The sequence below is a fragment of the Triturus cristatus genome, chromosome 5_1 (genome assembly GCF_964204655.1).
Source record: "Triturus cristatus chromosome 5_1, aTriCri1.1, whole genome shotgun sequence".
Classification (NCBI taxonomy): Eukaryota; Metazoa; Chordata; class Amphibia; order Caudata; family Salamandridae; genus Triturus; species Triturus cristatus.
In genome coordinates this window covers 93,976,256-94,000,940 of record NC_140587.1, presented here as the reverse complement: position 1 = coordinate 94,000,940, position 24,685 = coordinate 93,976,256, and the positions used below count along the sequence as shown (strand labels likewise).

Below are 24,685 nucleotides of genomic sequence, written 5' to 3'. Positions count from 1 at the left end.
AAGTAAACTTCCCTTGAAATTAGTGTAAACAAACTACCTGAGTCTGCTAACACTTAGACTTCCGTCTTTTCTAAAATAATGTCACAATGGGGTTTTTCTAATTTTTCAGTACTTTCCATTTTTATGTTATTATTACTAACCACACTAATACTTTCTTTACGTTCTGATACATCACATTCATCAACGGAAAGCATTAATTCCTCTCTTACTTCCCCCAAATTTTCCACCATTTTCACACTGGAAGTTTGACCTCTAGTCCTACACATTTTCGCTAAATGACCTTTTCTTCCACACAACCTACACGTTACGCTCCTAGCACCACATGCTAGGCTAGACGCAATGTGTCCAGGACACCCACACCTGTAACATGTAATTCTTTTTCTAAAAGTTCCACTCGCTGCATTAGAGGTATTGAGCATATTAGTATTTTTTTCATTTTTAAAATTAGATGAATGAGAATGTGAAACTTCTGGTTTAGTCACTTTTTTTTCAGACCTACTTCTTCCACATCAAGATTAACTACTTCCTTTTCTGAAGATTTCATATTTAATTTCCCAATGTCAATTTCTTTCATCCACACATCAGTGTGTTCTAAGCTTCTAGCAATCTGTACCGCTTCATCTAAGGTAGGATCTAGCGATAGAAGTCTTTCTTTTATTTTTCTATTGTTGGTGCATCTCACAATCTGGTCGCGAATCAAAGATTCTGTCAGCATTTGAAATTCGCATGTTACAGCTAGTCCGCGTAATGATGCCACATAAGTCATTATATCCTCATCATGTGCTTGCACACGACAAAAGAATTTGTTTAATGCTAATCCATTGTGCTTTGCACGCGTGGGTTCGAATCCCATCCTCATCGCCATGAAAATGTAGTAACCACAAAGGCAGTGGTTAGTGGTTAAGTCCTTTATTTCTTTAAGATGATAAGTACTCATCCATAGAGTAACCTCCAGCTTCATCAACTGGCAGCATTCACAGAGTCTCTCAGTGATGTCATTCTAATGACATCACTGAGTTCTACAGCATTGAATAGAAACTCCACACACCTATTCTGGCTAATTGTCGTTTTCTAAGTCAGAACTGGTCCTCAGCAAATTCGTCAGAGTTCTCGTTTATCATATAAAGTCACCGTCCTCTCCGGCAGCATAAGGATCTCTGATCATCGATTTTCCGTCAGTAGCTTCTGAATAAATGGCGTGACATATTCCCTCTCTAGTCTACTAATATTTATACTAAAATTTACATATCAAAGTTACATTTTCTCATTTCCCAGGAATACGATTGGCTGATTTCAAATACATCTCAGTACATTAGGAAACATTTTCAAATTTTCCCATGCGGAAGAAGTCTCAAAGCAAATGTATGGGAAAGAATAATCCGTGGTTCTAAATGTATCAGTTTGTTGAAACCAGGTCGGGTTCGACAGTTCATATTCCCAATTGTAACATTTTCTTCACGTTCAGGGGCATTGGCACCTCGCCCAGGGTAGTCTTCATGGGCATGGTCTGACAGGTCACCCAAGGGACACGAACGTAGTCAGTGCAGGCGCCTTTCTCCATTGTTCAAATGGTGATGTAATGTACTTTAGTTAGGTTTCAGTCGGCGGCCATCTTTTGGTAGGCCAGAATGGTCAACTTTAAGCAAAGAAACACAAAATCGTAATTAATACATAGAAATGATTAAAACAGTTTTATTCCCTTGCTAATACCCTTATGTGTATGCATTTATCTAGCAATATGCAACATTCAAAGCCGTTAATGCTGGTTTATTAAAGCGCAAATCACAATAACATTACTCAAGCAACATTTATCGTTTTTAATATGCATACAAACTTAGTTCACCTATTATTTTAGCCATGCAAATGCATTCCCACGTGTATTCTTTCTGTTAATAAGGTTGGTTTAGTTCTTTCACATCAATTATTAATTATTATAATTAATCGTTAATCATTTTAATATAAACATATATAAATGGATTGGGTATATAAAAAGAAAATATTTTACCCGCTCCATCAATTCCCCCCTTTGGTGATTTTATCACCACAAATAAAACCCTCAAAAAAATCAATTTATTTTCCCCTTTTATGGAAATTCGAAATGTTTTCTTGCTCAATTAAAATTCTGTTTCTCCTTCATCTTCTCTTTTCGTTTTGTCATACATACACTCCTTCCATTCTTCCAATTCTATTTAGTTAAAATCTCTTTTCTGTTTCTTTTCCTTTTTGATAATTTCTCGTCTAACTTTCTTTTTATTTCTTCTATGTCTGCAACACATACATCCTAATCTAAGTTTTAATAATATGAAAATCACACCCGTTAATGGAAATAATATTTTCCCTAATATTGTACAACCTAATTTACCTAAGAAAGTTTTAAAAGCAGCCATCTTATTACTAATTCTAGTCCAGATACTTTCAACCTCCAGTGGTTTTATTTCATCATGCAGTTCTGTAATATTTTTAATATATACTTTTAGACCTTTGCTTTCATCAGGAATGTAAGTGCAACAATGTTGAACTTTCAGCATTCCACAGACTCCACCTTCTTTTGCCAATAGGATATCAAGGGCAAGTCGATTTTGCATAATCATAGCACGCATGGCAACCATCTCAGTGTTCACCAAAAGAAATCCTCCAGCGGTGCTTGTTGACAAGCGATCCACTATGGCTGACAATTTTCGAATATTATTTGCATTCAAAGATATTCCCACTGCTGGTATCAAGCCTCCAAAAATATCACCTACAATTTCTAACCAAGTTTCTCTTCTACTACGCATAAGTAGGTTATGTGGTCCACTATTTTCTACTCTATCCATGTGAAAGATTTTTGGATAGACCAGGCCAACATAACATGTGCCATACCAATGGTCTGGCAACCTGTAATAAGCCTTGTTCCCACAAATATAATACAGTCCAGGAAAAACTGGATCTTCTCCTCCTCTAAATCCCCATCCAGATGCAATAAAATATGTATCATGACACTCACTTGTCCCTATATAATAATAATCATATTGGGATCTTTCCCTTATAATGCATAATTTGCCTTTCTGTGGTGAATCTATAGCTATTGTTGGTCTAGCATCACCCTTTGTCTCCTTTTTCCCATCTATTTCCTAAATGTTTTCTCCCTCCTTATGTCCTTCTGCATTTTTATGTATTTTCAATCTCCTTTCTTCTGCCATATCTAAAAAGAAATTTCTCTTCTGCCTTCAAACTGCAAGTTAAATTGTTTCTAAAAATATATTCTAAAGTTAGTTCTTTAGTCTCTATAAAAATCTCACCTAGTACATTAGCAGTTTTAGCTGGATTCAATTCATTATTCATGGGCAATTGTCCAAGAATGTTATCTATATTAGACAGATTATATTCTAATTTCCCTACTTGATAAAATATACTGGTTAAAACGCTACATGTTATTCCATAAGTTGCTGGAAGGTGATGGTAAGTCACTCCTTCTGAAACAGAGGCAGGTAATTGCATACATACGTAGCAATCCCTTACGTCCATTGTTCTTACATATTCATACAATAATTTTGAAAAAACATTGCTAGAAAAATCAGTTATAGACCTATCTTTGTGCATATGCTCAGTGCTTGTTTTAAATGGAACTACCTTTTGTGAACTCTTCACTATGTTAATCATATTCTCGGTATGCCCTTCTAGTGTATCTAAAGTTACTTTCAAAGAGATCAAAAGAGCGAGTACGCTCCAAAGAAGCATTAATAGTCCTGTACAACAACAACATGCCTTGCACCATCTTCTCATAAAGGTACATCTACTCTTGTTATCATCTATGTTAGCCGTCTTGTTAAAATTAACCGTGTCTTTTGACTTAGCCTCTTCTACTCCGCCTATTTTCCCTGCAAGAGCTAGACCCTTATCAGATTATCAAAAAATTCTTTAGTTTCTTATTCACTCCTTTATATTTTCTACAAGGACCTTCTTGAAATCACTCAGCTTGGCCTCTCATCGTTTTTCACCTCCTTCTCATCATCCACATACAGAATTTCCTGATCTTCCGCTTCTTCTCTGATATCGGATAGGATAACTCTCAGGATTTCCGCTGTTTCTTCTTCCTTCACCACTTTCAGTAAAGTCTCCTCTGGATTTCCTTGACTATCTACCTCTTCTCCTTGTTCAGGCAGTGCCACGTACGTCCATTCAGGTGACTTATACTTCTGGTTTGGTTTTTTCGATCTTTTATTTCCTTCAGACACTTCTGTCTCTCCCTCTTTTTCTCTGTGCTGACTTGTTACTTCATTCACTTGTTCAGCTTCTGAGGGTTTGACTTGTGTCAATCGATATCTCAGTCTCTTTATTTTGTTAGGCCAAAGATCTCCTTTAGCATTCCTTCTTGTTTTGCCGTCTTTACTGTTTCTTTCCTCGATCCAAGTTCTTTTCCTTAGAATTCGACCATCTGGTTCACTGACCTCAAATTCTGTCTCATTTGATTTTTCTTTTCCACCAGCTACTTTTTCCACCTCTTGAGTCGGCCCTACTTCTGTCCCTCCTCGGATCTCCGAAACGCAATCTTTCTGTTTGCTGATTGTCCCTTCACCTAACTCAGTGTTGGTTGTCCCTACACCTCCTCGGGGGTCTTCCGCAGCAATCTGTCCCTCTCTCTCTATTTCGGTCCCTTCTTCTCTTTCAAGAATCTTCTCAGGTGGAACTTCTTCTACTCTTTCGTCTGGTGTAAATGTTACTTCTGACTGGACATTCTTTTCTTTTCTCTTCTTCTTTCTGTGCTTGCCACTGGCGTTTTGCTCGTCTCCAGAATCTGTAATCTCTTCCTCAGAATTTCTTCTCTTGGAGTCGGAACTAGTCTTGGCTCCTTTTCCCCCCTTTCAGGATTTTCTTTTGACTTCGCCTTCTCATTGCCTGAATCATCACTCGATTCTGAATCATCGAAATATTCTTTTCCAATGCTATCTGCTGGATTTGGAACTCTCAAAGTGTGACTTGCATGTATCCAATTTTTCAGTCCAGCACACTTCACAGCAGTTGTTGTGGTCAGGATAACTTGCCTTGGCCTTCCCCACCTTGGAACCAAGCAATTCCTTCTTCTGTGGACTTTTATTCTCACCCAGTCACCTGGGCTCAGGTCATGGGCTGGTTTTCTCTCAAGGGTGGTTGCGTCCGCTCCATCCTGGTGAAACACAGAATGGACTGCGTCAGCCAGGCCTTTACAGTAATCCAAAATCATGTCATCAGTTATTGTCATCAATTTGTTGACTGGAACAAATACGTGTCTCATGGCTCGTCCCATGATAATTTCATGGGGACTCAAACCTGTAGTTCTGTCTGGAGTAGATCTGATTGTCATCAAGACAAGAGGCAAGACATCAGGCCATTTCATCCCTGTGGCTAAACACATTTTCCCTATTCTGTTTTTGATCGTACCATTCATTTGCTCAACCACACCAGAAGCCTCTGGTCGATGGGCACAATGCAGTGTTTGTTGTACACCCAACGCTTCACAAATCAATGCCATGATCTCATTGTAAAAGTGTATTCCTCTGTCTGATTCTATGGTCACTGGGAACCCGTATCTTGGGATGAATTCCCTCAACAAGAGCTTGGCCACTGTGATTCCATCATTTCTTCTGGTTGGGTATGCCTCCACCCACCTTGAGAATAGACAAACTACCACCAGAACATACCTCAACTTGTTATAAGGGGGCATTTCAATGAAATCTATTTGCATTCTGGTGAAGGGTCCTCCCTCTAGGCCTATTGTACCTAGGCTCACCACTGTTCTCCTTCCAGGATTGTACTGCTGACATATAAGGCATCTTTGATAGAGACTCTCTGCTATCAACCTGAATTTTGCATTGTACCAGGTCTGCTTAAAAGCCCTTATCATGGCATCTCTTCCCAGATGTCCTTGGCCATGATACATCCGTGCCATGGTTGACATCCTGCTATCGGGCATTACTGGTCTTCCATCCCGATAGACCCACACATGATCTTTTTCCCTTGGTGCACAACCTGCTTTTACCCACTGCTTCATTCCTGCAACTGCCTCACTTCTTCCCATGTTCCCACAACATTAGTAAACATTATGGAGCAAGAAAACATTTCCTTCTCCTTGGCCCTATTGATTGAATACTGATTTCGGGCACAGTACTGAGCCATGTCATTGGCATAGCGATTTCCCCGTAGTGATATAATCACTACCTTGACAATGAGCAGCACGTTTTACCACTGACAGTTCCTTTGGCAACTGTATTGCTTCAAGCAATGTTCCCACCACTTCTGCATTCTTTATAGGAGTTCCATTTGAGGTCAGGAAACCTCTCTGCAGCCAAAATTGGCCAAAATCATGGAGAACTCCAAAGCCGTTCTGGCTGTCTGTTATCACAGTCACTCTCACATTCTTCCCAATTTTGCATGCCCTTGTCAATGCCACTAGTTCTGCTACTTTAGCGGATTTAACTCCTTTCAAGTGTGATGCTTCTATGACTGCAGCAACTGTGCATATAGCATAGGCCGCACTCAACAATCATTCATCTGTTCTCAAACATGATCCATCCACAAACAACACATAATCACTTTCTGGCAATGGTAAATCTTTTATGTCTGGTCGAGGTTTTGTGCAAAAGTCAAGCACATCCAAGCAATCATGATCAACATCATCTCTTACCTCCACTCTCTCTGCATCAGGCAAAAGTGTAGCTGGATTCACATTCACACATCTTTCCAGACTCCACATTGGTTGCACCTAGAATGACCTTCTCATACTTAGTCAGCCGACTATGTGACATGAACTGTGTTCGGCTCCTCGTTAAAAGGATCGCCACATTATGAGGTACAAACACTCTTACTGGATACCACATCACGATTCCCTCACTCTGCTCTAGGCTTCGGCATGTAGCAGCTACTGCTTTCAGACATCCAGGCAAACCTACCGCCACTGGATCTAACATTGACGAAAAATATGCAACTGGTCTCCTTTGTCTTCCGTGTTTCTGTATTAACACAGAGTGCACATCCATTTCTCTCACTGCAGTATAATTCAAATTCTTTCTCGTAGTTTGGCATTCCCAGCGCTGGGGCTTCGCAAAGGTTGTTTTTTAACTGTCTGAATGCTGCCAATTCTTCTTTGTTCAATTCAAGGGGGTCTTTAACCTCACTTTTCGTCAATTTTACCAATGGTTTGGCAATCAGGGAAAAGTTACTTATCCACTGACGACAGTAACCAACCATCCCTAGGAACATACTCCCCTCCCTTTGGGTCATTGGAGCTCTCATTCCTCTAATAATTCTGATCCTGTCTATGGTTACTTTTCTCAGCCCTTTTTCAATGGTATGCCACAAATATTGTACTTCTTTTTTACAGACTTGCAATTTTGTCGGAGATACCTTTAGTCCTCCATCTGCCAAATGATTCAGCAAAGCTATTGTGTCCGTTTCACAAGCTTCGCGTGTTTTTGACGCCACCAATAGGTCGTCAATATATTGAACCAAAACTGAATTTACAGGCATGGTTAGGCTTTCCAGAGATTTCTATAGCAACTGATTGAAAATTGAGGGGCTCTCTGTGTACCCCTGTGGGATTCGGCACCATGCCAAAATACGCTCTCCAAACCGAAATGCAAAAATCAGCTGGCTGTCATGATGCAACGGAATGGAAAAGAAAACATGACACAAATCAATTACTGTGTACCATTCTGCATCATGGGGAATCTGATACAAAATCACTGATGGATTTGGAACAATAGGACAACATGACACAATGATTTTGTTAATCCTTCTCAAATCTTGCACAATCCTGAACTTCCTATTGGGCTTTTTCAGTACCATTATAGGTGAGTTACATGGACTGCTCATTATTTCTCTCAACACTCCTTGTTGAATCATTTTCTCAATTAAAGGTGTCACCCCTTCAATAATTTCAGGTGTCAGTCTATATTGGGGAATGTTTTACTGTAATCTTTACTGGATCTATATTTCTCATAAGGCCTACATCTTCTCCAGTAAAATCCCAGACTCCTGCCTTCACTGACTGCTTCAATTCTTTGGGTAACTCATCTGGGTTAAATACTGCATAAGTTTCTGTAATTCCATTTTCTTGATTAGCTATTGTAATCTTACACAGTACATCCTCATCTGGTGTCTCAAATGCTATTCCATCTAGAGTACAGAATATGGTGCAATTCATTTTGCACAGAAGGTCCCTTCCTAACAGATTCACAGGACTAGTATCGCACACCACGAATCGGTGCATGTCTATGAATTTCCCTATTTGAACCTTTACCGGTTTGGTAAGGTAGGTCCTTATCTGGGTGTTTGACACACCAACTACTTGGATTGTTTCATCCGAGAGAGGAAGATTTTTCACATCTGCTGACCTGACAGTAGATCGCGTAGCTCCAGTGTCTACTAGAAAAGAATGTTTTAATCATTAACTTTCCAATCCACAAATGGTCCTGTCTGATCTATTTTTAGAGTTGCGCCAAGTACGCACCCTTCTTCCTCTCTTCGGCACAGTCAACAAGTCTCCTCTGACTCACTCTCGTCATTTCGCAGCCAATATTGTGACACAGCGCTCGCGCGTTGCGGTTTGTTTACCTGTTCTTCATTGTAGAATCCCGCTTCTTTGCTATATCTTTGGGTGTTCCTGCTTTGCGATAATGGCGGTTTTGGCACCTGATTCTGTGGATTAACAGCCTTCTGCTGTTGCTGCGGTGGGCCACTCACCTCACACTGCACCTGTGGATTCAATGATGGATTTTCATTATTAGTACTTTAGTACTTGGTGGATATTTACACTCTGATTTCCAATGCTCTAACCTTCCGCAATTGTGGCATGGAAACTTCTTTTTAGCTTCTTCTATATTACCCTTTCCTTTTCCTGGGCCAAATCTCGGTTTATTGCCTGGGTTATTGGCTTGTTCAACCAGCTGAGCTTCCTGTCTCTCTGCGACTTTCACTTGAGCCCACATTGCCTTTTCGTTTAGTTTTCGCTGCTTTGCCTCAATCTCATCACTAAAGTATTTAGCATGCCTTAGGATCTCATCTATTTTCTTGCTTTGCCAGTCTACTGTATGCTGCTTTATCATTTCCCCAATTTCGGGACGCAAACCATACACAAATCTGTACACAAAATGACTTGGATCCTTTTCTCTCAGATTGTCATCTCCACTAAACTGTTTGAAAGCTAATATTAGCCTTTCATAGTAAGCATGAACTGATTCTTTCGCTTCTTGATGTGTTCGATCTATTTTAACCCAGTCTGTTTCTTTGGGAGGCACTTTGTTTTTCAAAAACACCATAACTTGTTCATATTTCTTCATTACCTCAGGGTCTGGTGCTCCTGTTTTGGGATCTCTAGGGTACTCTTTAGTTGGCCAATCTATGACTATTTTGCATTCTGCCCATAAGTCTGCTGGCACTATTATGTCAAATAGGCTATTTAGATCAATCCACAGTACCTTCGACAACTTAACAAATCTGTCTACCTGTCTGTACCACTCGACTGGCTTTTCTCGCAAACGAGGGAAGTCATTTGTAAATGACAAAATGTCCTTTCTTGTCCATGGGACATGCACATATCCCCCTCCTGGAATCTCTCTCATGGGAAATTCTGTCACTACCTTTACCTTTTCCTTTTCTCTCACAGGAAATGCTGGAAAAGTTCTGTCTGAGGTATCATCCCGTTTCCTATACCACCTGCTTTTCCATTTGTCCACATCTCCCCATTTCCTCAACACTGTGATCATGTCCTTAATCTGCCCTATTCGTCCTGCAGTGTTCAGATTTTCAATATCCTTTTCCGTGAAATCCACTCGGTAATGCTTCTGTAAAGCTTTTACCTTGTCCATGTCAATTCCCATTTCACTTGGTATTTCTGCTAGTCTGTCATGTAAATTCTTGGCTCTCCAAGTGATACTTTTACACAGGAATAACAATTCCTCATCCTGGTAATTTTTCAGCTTTTCTGTGGCAATTGTCCCAACTATTAATTCTTCTAACACCATGCATAATTTTGCCACATCAATGGTTTGGGATTCCTTCTTTTCACCTTGCAAGCCCTTCAGCCATTCGCTCAATTCGTCTGTAGTTCTACCCACTGACTTTTCTACATTCCCTGGTTCTGTCAGTCTCTGTGGTTCTAATATTGGTCCCCCTACCATTCTGCTTCTTTCTACAGTATCAGGATTATAAAATGGGTTATTTGACACATGTAGTTCACCTTCACTCATGGTGTGTCTCCAAGGATTCTCTTTTGCTCTCATCAGGGGCTGTTCCGCTTGTCTATTGTTCACATACGGAACTGTTAGACCATGCTCACTATCTTTCTGCTTCTCAAAAATGGGCATAACTGCTTCTAGATTTTTAGTCAATTCTCTTATTTTCTCTGTCAGTTCTAACGTGGTTTTCGCTAGTTCCCTCGAATTTTCACTCTCTACCTTATTTTCCATCTCTCGTTCCCTAAGAGAATTCCTTCTCTTTACCTCTGGAGTCGTAACTTCTGTCTTAATGATTCGCAGAGTTTCCCTCACTGGTGTACCTGCGGTTGGAGTTTCTGATTCCTGCCTGTACGGGGGTGGACTTTCGTAAAACATATCATCTAGGACATCATCTTCTATTTCATTTGCTCCATACCTTCTGGGTTCTACATTACGCTTGTTCTCTATGCATTTCCTTCCCTCACTTTCCCCTGCAGTTCTTACGGGAAACAGTCCTTCAGTCATACTTGCGTCTCGCCACCTTCTCATTCGATCACATTGAGTTTCAGGATCATTTGGCCGTCCGAACATATATCTATAATCTACTGCCATTTCTCTGTTTTTCTCGCTCATGCATCTCATCTTCCCACTCTGTCAAAGCCTCGAATTGCGTAGGTCTAGGTCGAGTATCTAAGCTCATCATCCCCTCCCGTAAATTACTTCATATTGCCAAATTAAAGGAACCATTTTCTGGAAACGCTAAAACTCCGTCGTCCTTTGTATACTTCGCCCAATTATCTAACCAAATGAAAGTATGGTACCTATATTTCGCAACCATGAAGGATGCGGGTGTTTTCGTCGGCGGAAGTAACTGTTCTTCCCTAGTCACCATCTCTTTGTCTTTCACAAACCATCCTTTTATTTTACTAAACAAGGATTTCTTCTTTTTCTCGGGTGAATGATAATACATCCTCTTTTCTCTCGTAAACCCTTTAGTCTTTTCTGCAACTGTACGATCTTTAGTCCAATAGCAACGCGACTCTCACTCACGCACCAATCCTGGCGCGTCTACGTCACTGTCACAATCTCCAATCCCTGCGCGACTCACACTAACGCACCAATCCTGGAGCGTCTACGTCACCCTCTGCTTCTCCAATCCTAGCGCGGTTTTACACTGACGTACCAATCCAGAGCGTTTTACACCTCTGACTGGCTGTCCAATCCCAGCGCGGTCTTTCTGACGTCAGCAGTCGCTGCAGCAGCTCCTGCTCCCGACTCCTGTCTTCAGTCTACCCCTCCTTTACAAAACTACTCAGTAGACTTTGTTTCAATTTTACAATACTGTTAGTTACAACATACAAACATCTCCATTGTCTGCTTCGCTAACCACAGAATAGCAAAAGACCTTTCCCACGAGAATCGCTTACCTCTGCCCTACTACAGAATCGTTACTTCCGTTGATAAAGTAGCACATCCCTCTACTTCACCCTTCTATCAAGTATCAATTAACTGTTTCTCCAGATTTAAAACACATGGTTGGAAACGCAATGCTCCTGAGAAATAAACCCAGAGTTTCGCAATTAACCCGAATGCTATTTCATTCACGCACTTTCACTCAAGAAAATGTAGTTCATTCACACAGAATCCTGTCTTTTCCGAGAACAGCGAACAGTCTGTCCTACTACAGAATTTTGACATACGTTAACAAAGCAGCGCTTACCTCTACTTTGTCCTTCTAACAAGCTCAGAGAACACCTGCTACCTTTTCAGTGATAAGCGTTATCGGTATGCCAATTGGTTTCCTGGTACCTAAGACCAAAATTTCACAGGTAACCCTATGCTATCATTCACACCTTTCTCACACAGAAAATATCACTAATGGTAACACCCGGCGATGCTACCGAATCGAACCCAGACAATGCGTCGTGCAACTTCAATAGTCACACGTTTCTCCTGTGTACCTACGGGCAACCACAATCTCGTCTTTCCCCAGAGCAGCACTTACCTCTGCTCTGTTACGGAACTGTTACCAATTCCCGACTTCCTACATCCCAGAAGCCGTACAGACAACATAAAACTCAATATGACTTCAACATATAGTGTTAGTACATATATCAATACCAATCAATAATCGATAAGCTATATACATGCCAAATCATTAAACCAAAACAATAAAAACCATCTCTAGCTACCAGAAATACTGGTGCAGTTCGGGTTATTCACTTTCCCCTTACTTCCACGGACAGAATGATTTCTCAGTCACACGCACATACACACATCATACGCTGGTGGGGCCCATAACACCAACATTCATTCTCTCAATCTATCCGTGCCTACAAAGGGACATCAATTCCGAACCACAACTGTTTCCTTGATAGAGGAAAACCCCTTCTCCTGAATCACCCTAACAATTCCTCCATCAATAGGTCGATCGAATCATTTAGTTGTTATTTAGTTCAATGATACTTTAACTCTCAAACTAATCAATAAACATTTCAATGAAATAATCACCCGACACAGTAATTCAAATAATGATTTTCTTTCTTTTATCTAATTTAAATGCAGGTTAAATCCTAATAATGCAATATCATCTTTTGTCATATTTACCTATTCTGGCTAATTGTCGTTTTCTAAGTCAGAACTGGTCCTCGGCAAATTCGTCAGTTCTCGTTTATCATATAAAGTCACCGTCCTCTCCGTCAGCATAAGGATCTCTGATCATCGATTCTCCGTCAGTAGCTTCTGAATAAATGGCGTGACATATTCCCTCTCTAGTCTACTAATATTTATACTAAAATTTACATATCAAAGTTACATTTTCTCATTTCCCAGGAATACGATTGGCTGAATTCAAATACATCTCAGTACATTAGGAAACCTTTTCAAATTTTCCCATGCGGAAGGAGTCTCAAAGCAAATGTATGGGAAAGAATAATCCGTGGTTCTAAATGTATCAGTTCGTTCAAACTAGGTCGGGTTCGACAGTTCATATTCCCAATTGTAACATTTTCTTCACGTTCAGGGGCATTGGCACCTCGACCAGGGTAGTCTTCATGGGCATGGTCTGACAGGTCACCCAAGGGACACGAACGTAGTCAGTGCAGGCGCCTTTCTCCATTGTTCAAATGGTGATGTAATGTACTTTAGTTAGGTTTCAGTCGGCGGCCATCTTTTGGTAGGCCAGAATGGTCAACTTTAAGCAAAGAAACACAAAATCGTAATTAATGCATAGAAATGATTAAAACAGTGTTATTCCCTTGCTAATACCCTTATGTGTATGCATTTATCTAGCCATATGCAACATTCAAAGCCGTTAATGCTGGTTTATTAAAGTGCAAATCACAATAACATTACTCAAGCAACATTTATCGTTTTTTAATATGCATACAAACTTAGTTCACCTATTATTTTAGCCATGCAAATGCATTCCCACGTGTATTCTTTCTGTTAATAAGGTTGGTTTAGTTCTTTCACATCAATTATTAATTATTATAATTAATCGTTAATCATTTTAATAAAAACATATATAAATGGATTGGGTATATAAAAAGAAAATATTTTACCCGCTCCATCACTGCCTTTCCATGTCCTCCCTGGACCAGAAACAAGCATCCTGGGACCAGTTTCGGGGCATCACCATAGCCAGGCTAGCTTGAATCCAGTGGCACAGTGGGCCCTGGACCCACGTCTGGGCATACCCAGCGCACAGATGATGCTTGTTTCCAGTCCATGGAAGACCTGACCTGGCAGTTCGGTCTGGACTGTTCCCTTAGGGAGCACGGTCAAGACTGATTTGCATATGGCTGGGTTCAAACTTTAATTTTATGAGGAGCAAAAAAAACGATGGATTTAGGCCCAGATCTCTGTACTGGTGTGAATGTATGAAATTGTTCTGCATTCTGTCCATCAATTATTTTTGCTGTTTCTGAAAGCCTTTGGGACATCCAACACTTGGGACTATATCATTTCTGATAATGGGGGCATCAGTTTCACTACACTATTCACTGGTGCAGTCGATGATCACCTTTGATATGGGTACTGGGCGAACTTGATGGAAAACTCTCTGCAATGACCCAAGTAGCGTAGTGCGTCCCACTGAGGTACAAGGATGGGTGCATAGAGGGTACTAAATGCCTTTGCTGTCACACATACTTGATTCGAGCACTTCTGCACTGATGTAGGCTTCTTGCTTCAAGCTTCAGAATGCGGGCTCGTTGGAGCATTTTGAGCTGTGGTGATGTGAACTGCTGGTGTTACTTCTGCGTCGGGTCAGAGCCCCTCCGGCTTCAGTTTAGAGCTGGGTTCAGTGTTAATTCTTTTTGTACTTGTGTGGAGGAGGAAAATATTGAGTAGATGCTAAGAAGTGCCAAAGTGAAAGACTTGACATCAAACATGGAGGGACATTCAGACGACCAGGCTGGATGAAACCCCATGCAATCTGTTTGTTTCTAGTGAGTCACAATGATACCTGGTTTAACATGGCTATGTGTGCTTCTGAGAAGTTCAGCTGATCAAATGTATATATGATGTGCCTGCACCTGTGTTAAGTTTTTAATTCCACCAACGTTTTATTTATGTAAAGCTATTAAAACCATTAATACATTCTGTTACACCTCTTCACAAATGGATTCTATCCTAGATGTTCTTTTTGTCAAAACGCCATTTGCAAACCAGTTGCGCCTGACAGTTGCTTTCTTTGCAAACAATGAGACAAATTCTGCTTGAGTCTGATTGCCGTAATGGGACAGACATGAGACACTATAAACCTTACTGTCGTTTCCGGTCCATTGAATGTGGGATTCCGAATTTCAGATCTACATACATTGACAGGTCTCTCCCTCGTGGCTTAGAGTTGAGAGATTACCTAAGGGTCTCCAAGGCCTATCGGAGAGCCTAGCTGTACAGCCCATTGAGACTTTAGCTCTCTCTTCACTATGCTTAATCGACAACTGAAACTTAATTCTCAATTTTTTATTAACCATTTAGTGCTCTTCTGCTTTAACAGACTCCAAACATGACTTTAGTCTTAAGTTAAATTATCCAATTTCTTCTTTCTGACAGAGTTTTAGCTGAAAAATTGTTCTTTGTGTTGGTGTAAATGAATACCCCTCTATCTGCGGGACCCAGCTTTGTTACAGATAGCCTTGCTTTTGGGACTTAATACCTGTGGGGTAAAAAACCAACCAAAACTGAAATCGGACCCGCTTTTAAAAAGATTTAAGTATCTACCATCATTTAAGTCCCAGATGAGTGTGGGAAAAGATGGATCCAAGGAACTTCTTAGAATGAGAAATATTTCATATGTGTATAAAGGGAAACCATCTAGACATACACTAAGAAGTTTGTATCAACATTACTGAGATCTTTTACTCCAAATTCAACGTTATTAAGCAAAACACTTTCCCTTCTAACCGACTCCTATTAACTCACCATCTCTCCTGTTTGGTCATATTTCAAGACTGGTTCCAAAACCAGATTTTTCACAAGGAACCATCAGGCTATATATTGCATACTTGAAAATGCAGTGGGCTTCCAACTTTCAAAAAATTAATCAAGCCGGTTTCCTGATACAATTATATTTAGATGATATAAACCAACCAGAAAATACCGGTCCTATTTTTTTACAGAACCCCAACCCCACCCCCCTCCCCAATTGTATCTAAAGACATGGTAAATTGTGCAGCCTCCCACCTGGATGACTACCTGGAGGCAAACAGTCTCCTGTGTGAATACTGATGAGGTTTCTGCACGGATTACGGTACAGAAATGACAGGTGGATGAGAATGTCCTCAGAATGTTTGGTGTAAATATTGAAATGACCGTTTTGTTACTGTACTTGATTTGTCCTTGGCCTTCAAAACTGTTGACCTTAACACGAGAGATTGTCATTCATCCCCATGATGCAGATCTAATTTATATGTACCTCCTATACTTCTCATTGATATGTGTCTTTTCCACTCTTTAAAAAATTAAATCCACATAATTCACTATTTGCAAAGGTATGACAACAAATTTTGAAACCATTGTTGGATTATTTGGAATTCCTTAACACATATTGTGAAAAAACTAATTTCAACTGATTGTCAGTTTTGCCGATACATGTTGTGATTTATTCAGATCGGATTTCTACTATTAATTTCACTTAAGATTGACGGGTATTCTTGAACTTGCCCGTCAACTCTCACTAAGAGGTTTATGTACCTAATTACATTATAGTTGTATTTACCATTTCCGTAGGAAACCTATTGAGCCGTTCATCATATATACTTATAAGTACTTTGCAGATTAGGTTAATCCTCATCGCTTGTTGTCAGTGCTACCCTTTTTGGCCACACTTTTGCAGCTTCTTTCTACTCGCATTTGTAGGGTTTAGAACTTGTTCACAATGCACTGTGCCATCTGCACCATTTTCTGTCTATAAACCCCATATGCCAAAATAATATTGAGTTGTGAATCGGAAGATCTTGTGGCTTTTGTATACTGAGATTAGAGTGTATACGTATCTGTGGGAGGATCCCTACCACTAATTTACATCTCCTTTTGGAGCCACTGTGTTTCTTTAGATTTCCAGTGATATGGAAAGCATTGCTTGTGTCCACCAGACTTGGCCACTCTCACGCAGTTATTTATTTAGTGTAACAATGCTGCTTGGGTTCCTCCTTGCCGAAGGGTGGACTGTGGTGTTGGTAAGTGCTGATAAAGGCACTGCAATCTCTTGGCTATGTTTTCACTTAAAAAATAGTGAGCCAGGAAGTGATTTTATTTTCCTCCTGTCTTCAAGCCTTTGACTTTAAAATTGCAGAGAATGGCATCTCCAGGAACCTTCGATTCTGGTTGCGTTTCAGACTGAAAGGTGCTCTCCTATTCGTCGTCTGGCACAGACGCCTCAATCCTCAATGGTGTCCTACTACAGAAAATGTATATATTCATCTGGAATAAGCTTATCCCTGATGCTCTTTTAGTTTCTGGGAATCTCTTGCATGGATTGTTGTTTTGCATTTATGCTATCAAATCATCTGAGGTTTTGTCAAATCTGTGCTGCTTAAGCGGTGATGCCTTCAAATCTAATTCCATAGCTCCACGTTTGTTGACTCTCCCACTGCTAGAGTGACATCTCTTCCAGGGGAGGTTGTCGCAGACGGAGAGAATGTTTGGTGGCTTTTTGCTCATTTAGTTTCTGCTGAGTAAGGAGCAGAGCTACTTAACTTTCCATTTTGTTGGAGCATAATCTTTGCCAAATGCAATTGAGAGAAGGCGGATGACCCCAGCTGTGATGAGGGATAGACTGGTACAATCCAGAGTGGTCTGCTCCTTCATTACCTGTAATTGCATGGCTCTGTCGCACACTTGCAAGAAGGCTCTCACTTGAGTATCTCGATCATGACGTGGACTCCCCTGTCTCTTTCAGCTGCCTCTCTTCAGCCCTGTGCACCCTGGCGGGAGCGACTCTCAGAGTGATCTGAGTGACAGCGAGGAGAGTGTCTATTCCGGCCTCCAGGACTCTGGCAGTGACAGCAGTGATGCTGAAGATGGCGAAAGCGACTCTAAGATTGATGGTTCCTTTCCACCTGAAGATGAGGACAGTGGGGTTGAGAGAGAGGGGGAGAAGGGGAAAGCCTCTCCCAGTTTGCCGAAGCTGCGGGTAAGTGTTGGGCGAGTTAACTCCTTCATCGGCAGAACATCGTGGGTTGCGTGGAGTGTCTGTATTCACACATCATCTCGCTTATGATTTCATTGTTGAGGTTAAGAAAGCCTTTTTAGGCCGACACGCAAGCAGGTCTAAACGGCCCCAGTTCTATCAAAGTCGGATAGGAAGACCAGGGGAGTGCTTTGTATATGATGGTACCTGTGACTATTAATTGCTGTCAATGTGGTGCCATTTAAATACATTTATGACTGTGCAAGGATCACTGGACCTCAAAAAACTTAAGGAGGGCACAGCAGCGGCGACTGGTAGAGTGGTGGGTAGAATCTATAGACCACTTACTGAACCAACCCCAGGGCTGCCATGTCCTACTATGAGCCTTTGGCCTCATTGCAGTGTACTGAAAGAAAGGTATAGGGGTAAGCTGGGGCACAAGCTCTTTCTTCAGCTTGGCCTAGTGTTTTTCTCTTTGTGTGTGTGTGTATATATATATATGTATCTAGATATATAATGGTGAAATTTAAGGGAAATGCAGGTAAAGCTGAACTCAGCGGGGTTCTTCAACTCTGCAAGAGGTTGGATAGCGGGCAACTAAATGCACATAATCCTTTTTTTTTTTTTTTGCTCTCCTGATGTTTTTGCTGCAACTGTCAATCGTGAACTCCTTTCCGTGTACACGTATGCGAGCATTGTGCAGCACTTTATCGGTGACATTTTGGCTCTGTAGAGAAAAGCAAGGAAATGTGTATCAATTTGTTAACCCCTATTGTTTTTTTATTTTGATGCACCAAACGTCACTTAACCGAACGTGTGAATTCGTGAAGTGCATGATGACAGTGGAAACATTAACCAAAGCCTAGAAAGCCATCATTTCTGGAGATGAGCTTGGACTGGAATCTGCCTCCTAGCGAGATTGAGTGTAACCAATGGTGGAAAACCATCACTTCGAGTCCCAACCCCCCACAGGCTGCTTCTTGCCTTTTGAATTTTGGAACATTGGCAGAAGAACCTACTAGAAAGTGACTGGGATGATACAAGAAGGGAAAGGGGGCTGTATTCTAGGATTAGAGAAATGTTATGGTTTGTTTGACTAGAAATTAAAGATAATAAAGATTGCTCTTTTTTAAATATTTTCATTTATTTTTTGCATTGGGGCATTTTATAATTGTAACATGGGTCTGTGTCGCACTCCCTCTTGAGAGTAATATGTGTTTCCCTTAAAAGACTAGTATAAATTAATTAAAAAATAAATTTGAAAAAAGATAGAAAGTGGGATCCCTGGGGAACCTCTGTGGTCACTGCCCGTGCATACAGGAAGCTTTACAGAAGAATGGAAACGATGAAAAACAGGGCAGCATTCAGAGACCCCACCTGTAGCCCACTCTGCACGACAGTCGAGGCTTTCCAAGGAGCCGATTAGATTGGACTGTGGCAGAAGGGCCTTTTTAAACACGAGCTTAGTTAAGCAACAAAAGAAGGGCTCTCCAACAAAATGTTGGTAAGACATGGTTATCCGGCTTCAAATGTATTTGTTGACCGCACTGCTCTGGGGCCGCAATACAATTAATCCCCAAACTGACATAACCAAGGGACCCTTGTTAGATCTTGACTCTGTGGTAACGAGACCAAGCAGCTGAAGGCTCGCTCAAGGAGGCGATGAGAGTTAATCAGTCTGAGTTAAATAAGACACAACTCGATACCCAGGGCCACTGGAATTATGTGATGATAAGAGGGCCAAATTATGCGGCAGGGTTAATTTATGAGACCAGAAAAGGAAATTAAATGCGGCGTAATACGGCACGTTGTCTGGTAGTCTTACTTCATTGTTTTGTCATTTTTTTTTACACCTGTTGAACCTCAGTTTAACACCCAAATATAGCAATAAGCAATAGGAAGGTGATAAGTCCTCCTTAGCAAAGGCCGTTTGACTGCACGGCAACACGTGTTGCTGCGATTTTTAGTAACTTTTGAACCGTTACAGCTAGAAGCAAATTTTTTGCTTCTTAAAATCTTCAGATGATGGATTATGTGGCAAAACAGCAGACCCATGATTATGCGAAAAGTACATAATTGCAGCGACCCTGTTAATACTCCTTAACATCTAATTGTCCAGCCAGTCAGAAGGGGCTGGATGTTGTCCATTTAAGGGTGGAGCTGTGGGGACATAGGGTGGTGTGGTGAATGTCCCTGCCGTGTTGTCGATGGGGGGCTGTTCCCAAGATGATCTCCTCCTCCTATGCCTGATTGATGGCTTTGCATTGGTTGAATAGTGGGCTATAGACCATGAGCTGTGCAGTCGGGGTTGGAGAATCCCAACACAGAACAGTCTCTTCTCAAACTTTCCTCTGTGTTCTCCATCACCTCCTGGGTGGGTTAAGAGGCTAGAGGTGGGAGCATGTGTTGTTCTGCTCCTGAGGACAGAACGTGAACTGAGAACAGCGTCTCCTGTAGGCTGGGAGGACAAAGACTTGTACTAGTAAAACCACCATTCGCTGCCTCCAAACCGAAGCCATGCCATGACTGGGCAGTCGCCGATGCTCAAAGGAGAAGCCATGGTGGGGACCGCCATCTCCAGGGGAGTCCAGCAGTCTGCTGGAGAGCAGCGTGCACAGTCATGGTGAGGCACATATCCGTGGACTGCGGGCACGAGTCTCCAGACAAGGGAGACCTAGAATCTAGCAGAATCGATGAAATGGGAAGCGGAGCAGCCCCGGGCTGTTCTGCCATGGATTGGGGACCTTACAACTCAGTATAAAAAAACATCGTGTCAGGTGTGGGTGGGGAGACTTGAATCCGAGATCCGCTCTACCAAGGGCCCAAACAATTAACCCTCTCCCCTGACGAGAAATCTACAGCCAGAAAAACACAAAAACAAATGCCTTGAATCTATGTGAATTACTGGGTTCCTGTACAAGTCATCATGGTCTAATTACAGAACATTCCACTGAAGATGCCCAGAAGTTTTTCCATTTTGTTTTTTTAAATACCTGTTCCAGAGTTAGCCACAAGGTGGCAGGAGATGCAAGAATGTTACTCTGGGAAAGCTAATACATTTCAGAACTGGTGTTCGAGGCAAATACCTTGTATTTCTACGTCTTGGAACTCAAACTTTTTTTCCACACTGTGTGCATTTGGTAATTGCTGGTCCTAAGTAACTCGTAGCCTTGTTCATGTTACAAGATTTCATTAGATCCTTGTTTGGACGATACATTCTGGTTTCTTTACCGGATTGAGACCCTTCCTGATGTGGGCCTCCAAAACGTTCATCTAACTCACTGCGTTTCTGTTGAAGTCCAGGCTGCTCTCACTGAAAGAAGCAACAGGCCAGTCCATGCCACCGCCCAGTTCTCTGCAGGGTCTCCAACCCAACTGGAGTACAGTCCCACGGTGCATCTGTGGCAGGTGTCCGAGCGCCACCTGCTGGTCCCGGTTCTAGCCGCAAGGTGTAGCGCTCTCACCTCGGCTGCAGTGCTGTTTCACCACTTGGGGCTTCCTTGCCTGAGGGACACTCGAGGGACATCAGATGCCAAGTAAGAGGACAGAAGAGCACTCTTTGGGTTACCTTTTATACGTAGGTGGGGCAGCACCGAGACCTTAAGTAGACCAGACCTCCCAAAATGAGCTTTTTTTAAACAAAAACATGGATGCACTTAATATTCTGTAAATATTTGTCTTGTGCCTTACATTGTGTTGTGCACAAACCCCTTTTGAGTCCTACCCAAGTTGGAGCCAATAAACTCTGAAGAGAAAATGCTACGTTTGTGTTTGTGTATGGTGTGTGACCCCCGCTGAGCAGAGCTCCTAGTGCTTGCCTGATGTGAGCTGCACTCCGCGACAGATGCCAGCTGACTTGTGGGGCAGGAATTTCCATTTGTAACATTTGCATTATGAGGTAGAAGACAACTGCGCTACAATCCCTCTGTAGGTATCAACTGTCCATCAACCTTTAGCAAACGGAGCCTTTTACTTGTCTGGTTTGTTTGACCTAATTGTTACATTTCCAGATGTACTTCAATCTGAGAGAAAAATCACGGTGAAAAAATTGTCCACCTCAAATGACGCTATTTAAACATTAGAAAGGTGTTGGTAGCTTCTTGCTCTCTCGTCCGTCATGAACTGCCCCTTGACGTGGCTCTGTGTAAGGGGAGGTTCGTGATACACATGTAGCCCCTTCATATTTCCACCTATATAGCCTCCTCCCCCAGTGTCCTTTCTCATTGAAACGAGGGCTGTCCACTGACCTTGCGTCCCCGGGGCACATTGGAGCTCCGGGTCAGCCCTGCTCAAACTCGGGCTGTTCTCGAGTCTTCCACCAAGGGCTGTATGTGCCCTTACTCCACACTCTCAGCTTCGCTGGATGCAAGTGTTCATGATATCATTTCCCCCCCTCCTTTTTGTTCCTGTGGCTTGCTTTTAGCCAGGAGAAATGTTGGGGATAAGGGACAGAGGGATATCTTGTCCTCACATCCATGCTGCTTAAGATCTCGACACACCTTCTCTAGTGACTTACCTTCTTTTTTTTTTTATCATCTGTTTTTATTAATTTTTCCCAACACAAATACAAAAATTCGGTTCACTGATAGGAACATAGTTGGGTCGCAGCATGGAAACTCTACCCAGGTGTACTGATCCCCTAATGGGGCACAAATCTTAAACTTTGATAAGTGCAGCCCTTCATTCCCCCACAGGAGCACGTCAGGATACCCCGTTGAGTCCCTCAGCCGAATCCATAGCTACTTTCCAAAAACAATAATGAAACAAACATAGAAAACCTCAACCACCTCAAAAGTAGACCAGCTCCGTTGTTCCTATCACCGTCCCTGCCCCCCGTGTAGTCCCCCACTTCCCTGATGGTGTGTAGTGAGTAACATGCGGCACATAATCTTGCGTTTAGATGCGTATTCCCACATCGCTCAATTGAGGTGTAAGTTGTGCGTGGAACCCTACGAGATCACTCTGACGGATCTCCTGTTGCCCATCGTGGCGTCGACCCCTCCCCCCACCTGCTCATCCCTCCCATCTCCCTCCTCAGCATGCCTGAGCGCCTGAAGTAGCTCTTCCCACTGCGCGGCTATGGGCATCTTCCTCAACCCTAGTGTCTCCTCCTGTCTGATGGCAGTTCCCTCCACTCCGGCCCATGCAGCAAGCGAGTGCCTCCACGCCTGTGGATGAGGCGGGTCCTGCGCCTTCCACCTCCTGGTTATGAGGCGCTTTGCGACCGCGAGCCCTAAATCCAGAAACCTAGACATCACCTTAGTTGCCTGTGTCCTGCGAAAGTGATGCAGTAGGTAGACCACCCAGTCAAATGATGTATCCCGTCCCGTTATAGTGTGCAAGGAGTCATGAATTGTACGCCAGTAGGAATGTAATTTGCAGCAGCCCCACAGCATGTGTATGAGATCGGCCCCCGATTCAGCACATCTAGGACACCTTGCGTCCGTGTGGCGGGAGTAACTGTTAAGAACCGCGGGAGTGAGATATGCCCTATGTATGAAGAATAATTGTATCTGTCGGAGGCGCATGTTTCTAGGTATACGCACCGGGCCTTTCAGTATGCGTTCCCAGTCTTATCTGTCGGCTGCCTCCCCAGGTCCACTTCCCATTTGTGCCTAAGCGGCTCTAGGGTAATCGCAGTGTGCGTCCTCAATGATGCCGCAAACCACCGAATCATGCGGCAGCCCCGTCCCATGACGTGCAAGTACTGTATAGTAAGGTGCTGGCTGGGCTCCACGGCCATGTCTCCCCACCTAGCAACCAAAGTCCTAACTAAGGAGTGATAAGTCAGGAATTGTCCGGGCGGTAGTCCTCCCTCCTCCACAAGCAAGTCACACGAAAGGAGCGCTCCGTCCCGGAACAGATCTCCTAGAGTCTGAATATCTGCCTCTCGCCACTGTGTGAGTGCAAGGGAGGTTAGCGGTCCCATCCCACTGGGGGTGCCTTCCAATGGCAGCGCTGGCGCATACGGGAGCACGTGCCGAGTAAGGAATAGGCTCCTGCGGAAACAGCGATACGCCACCGCAAGGAGGAGCGGGGCTGGGACTGCACTTCTTGAGGCTGGGTGGAAGAGCACCAACAACTGCTCAAGTGTGTACGGCGGGCCTATGGACGCAGTGTCCTCGCGACCCCTATCCGCGAACCAGCGCGCTATCCACTGCAGCTGGGCTGCTAGGTAATAATGCTCAAAACAGGGTACAGCCAAACCTCCCTGGTCCGTAGGGAGGTAGAGTTTCTTAAGGGACATCCTGTGTCGGCTATTCCCCCAGATGAGGTCCCGAAGGAGTTGCGACAACTTAGTGAAGAAGGCTGCTGGGATGTAAAGTGGTAGGTTAGCGAAATAGTATAGAAGCTGCGGGAGGATCACCAATTTGGACAGCGCCACTCTACCCGTGACCGTGTTCCAGAAGCGTACCTGGGATTTAATGGCCGTGAAGGCCCTGCCCAGATTGCCATCTAGTAGGTCCGCCGGTTGACGGTAAATGCGGAGTCCCAGATATCGGAAGGTGTCACCCCTCCACTGTACTCTGGTGCCATTTAAGATGTATCCAGGGTCCTGTCGCCCCTCGCCGAACGCGTAGAGGCAAGATTTGCTGGCGTTCACCCGAAGTCCCGAGAGGGCAGTAAAATCACGCAGAATGTGGGCCAGCTGAGGTGGAATGTCATCGACGTCCCGTACGTACACCAACAGGTCATCTGCATAGAGTGACACCTGATGAACGGCATCCGCCAGTGGTATGCCAGCCCCCATCTGTTCTCGTATAGTCGCTGCCAGGAGCTCCATCGCCAGAGCGAACAGGAGTGGCGACAGTGGGCATCCCTGTCGGGTTCCCCTACAGATCGGTATGGCGTCGGATATATACGATCCCAGTCG

At 42.9% G+C, this 24,685-nt stretch overlaps 1 protein-coding gene across 1 annotated transcript in view; it reads left to right on the top strand.

Moving 5' to 3' along the window:
- Positions 1–24,685, top strand: part of BOP1 (BOP1 ribosomal biogenesis factor) — a 572,762-nt gene that overhangs the window by 18,643 nt on the left and 529,434 nt on the right. Inside the window, exon 2 of the mRNA XM_085604482.1 lies at positions 17,581–17,814. Coding sequence (XP_085460608.1) covers positions 17,581–17,814 — 234 coding nt within the window. The remainder of the gene's footprint in view (positions 1–17,580; positions 17,815–24,685) is intronic.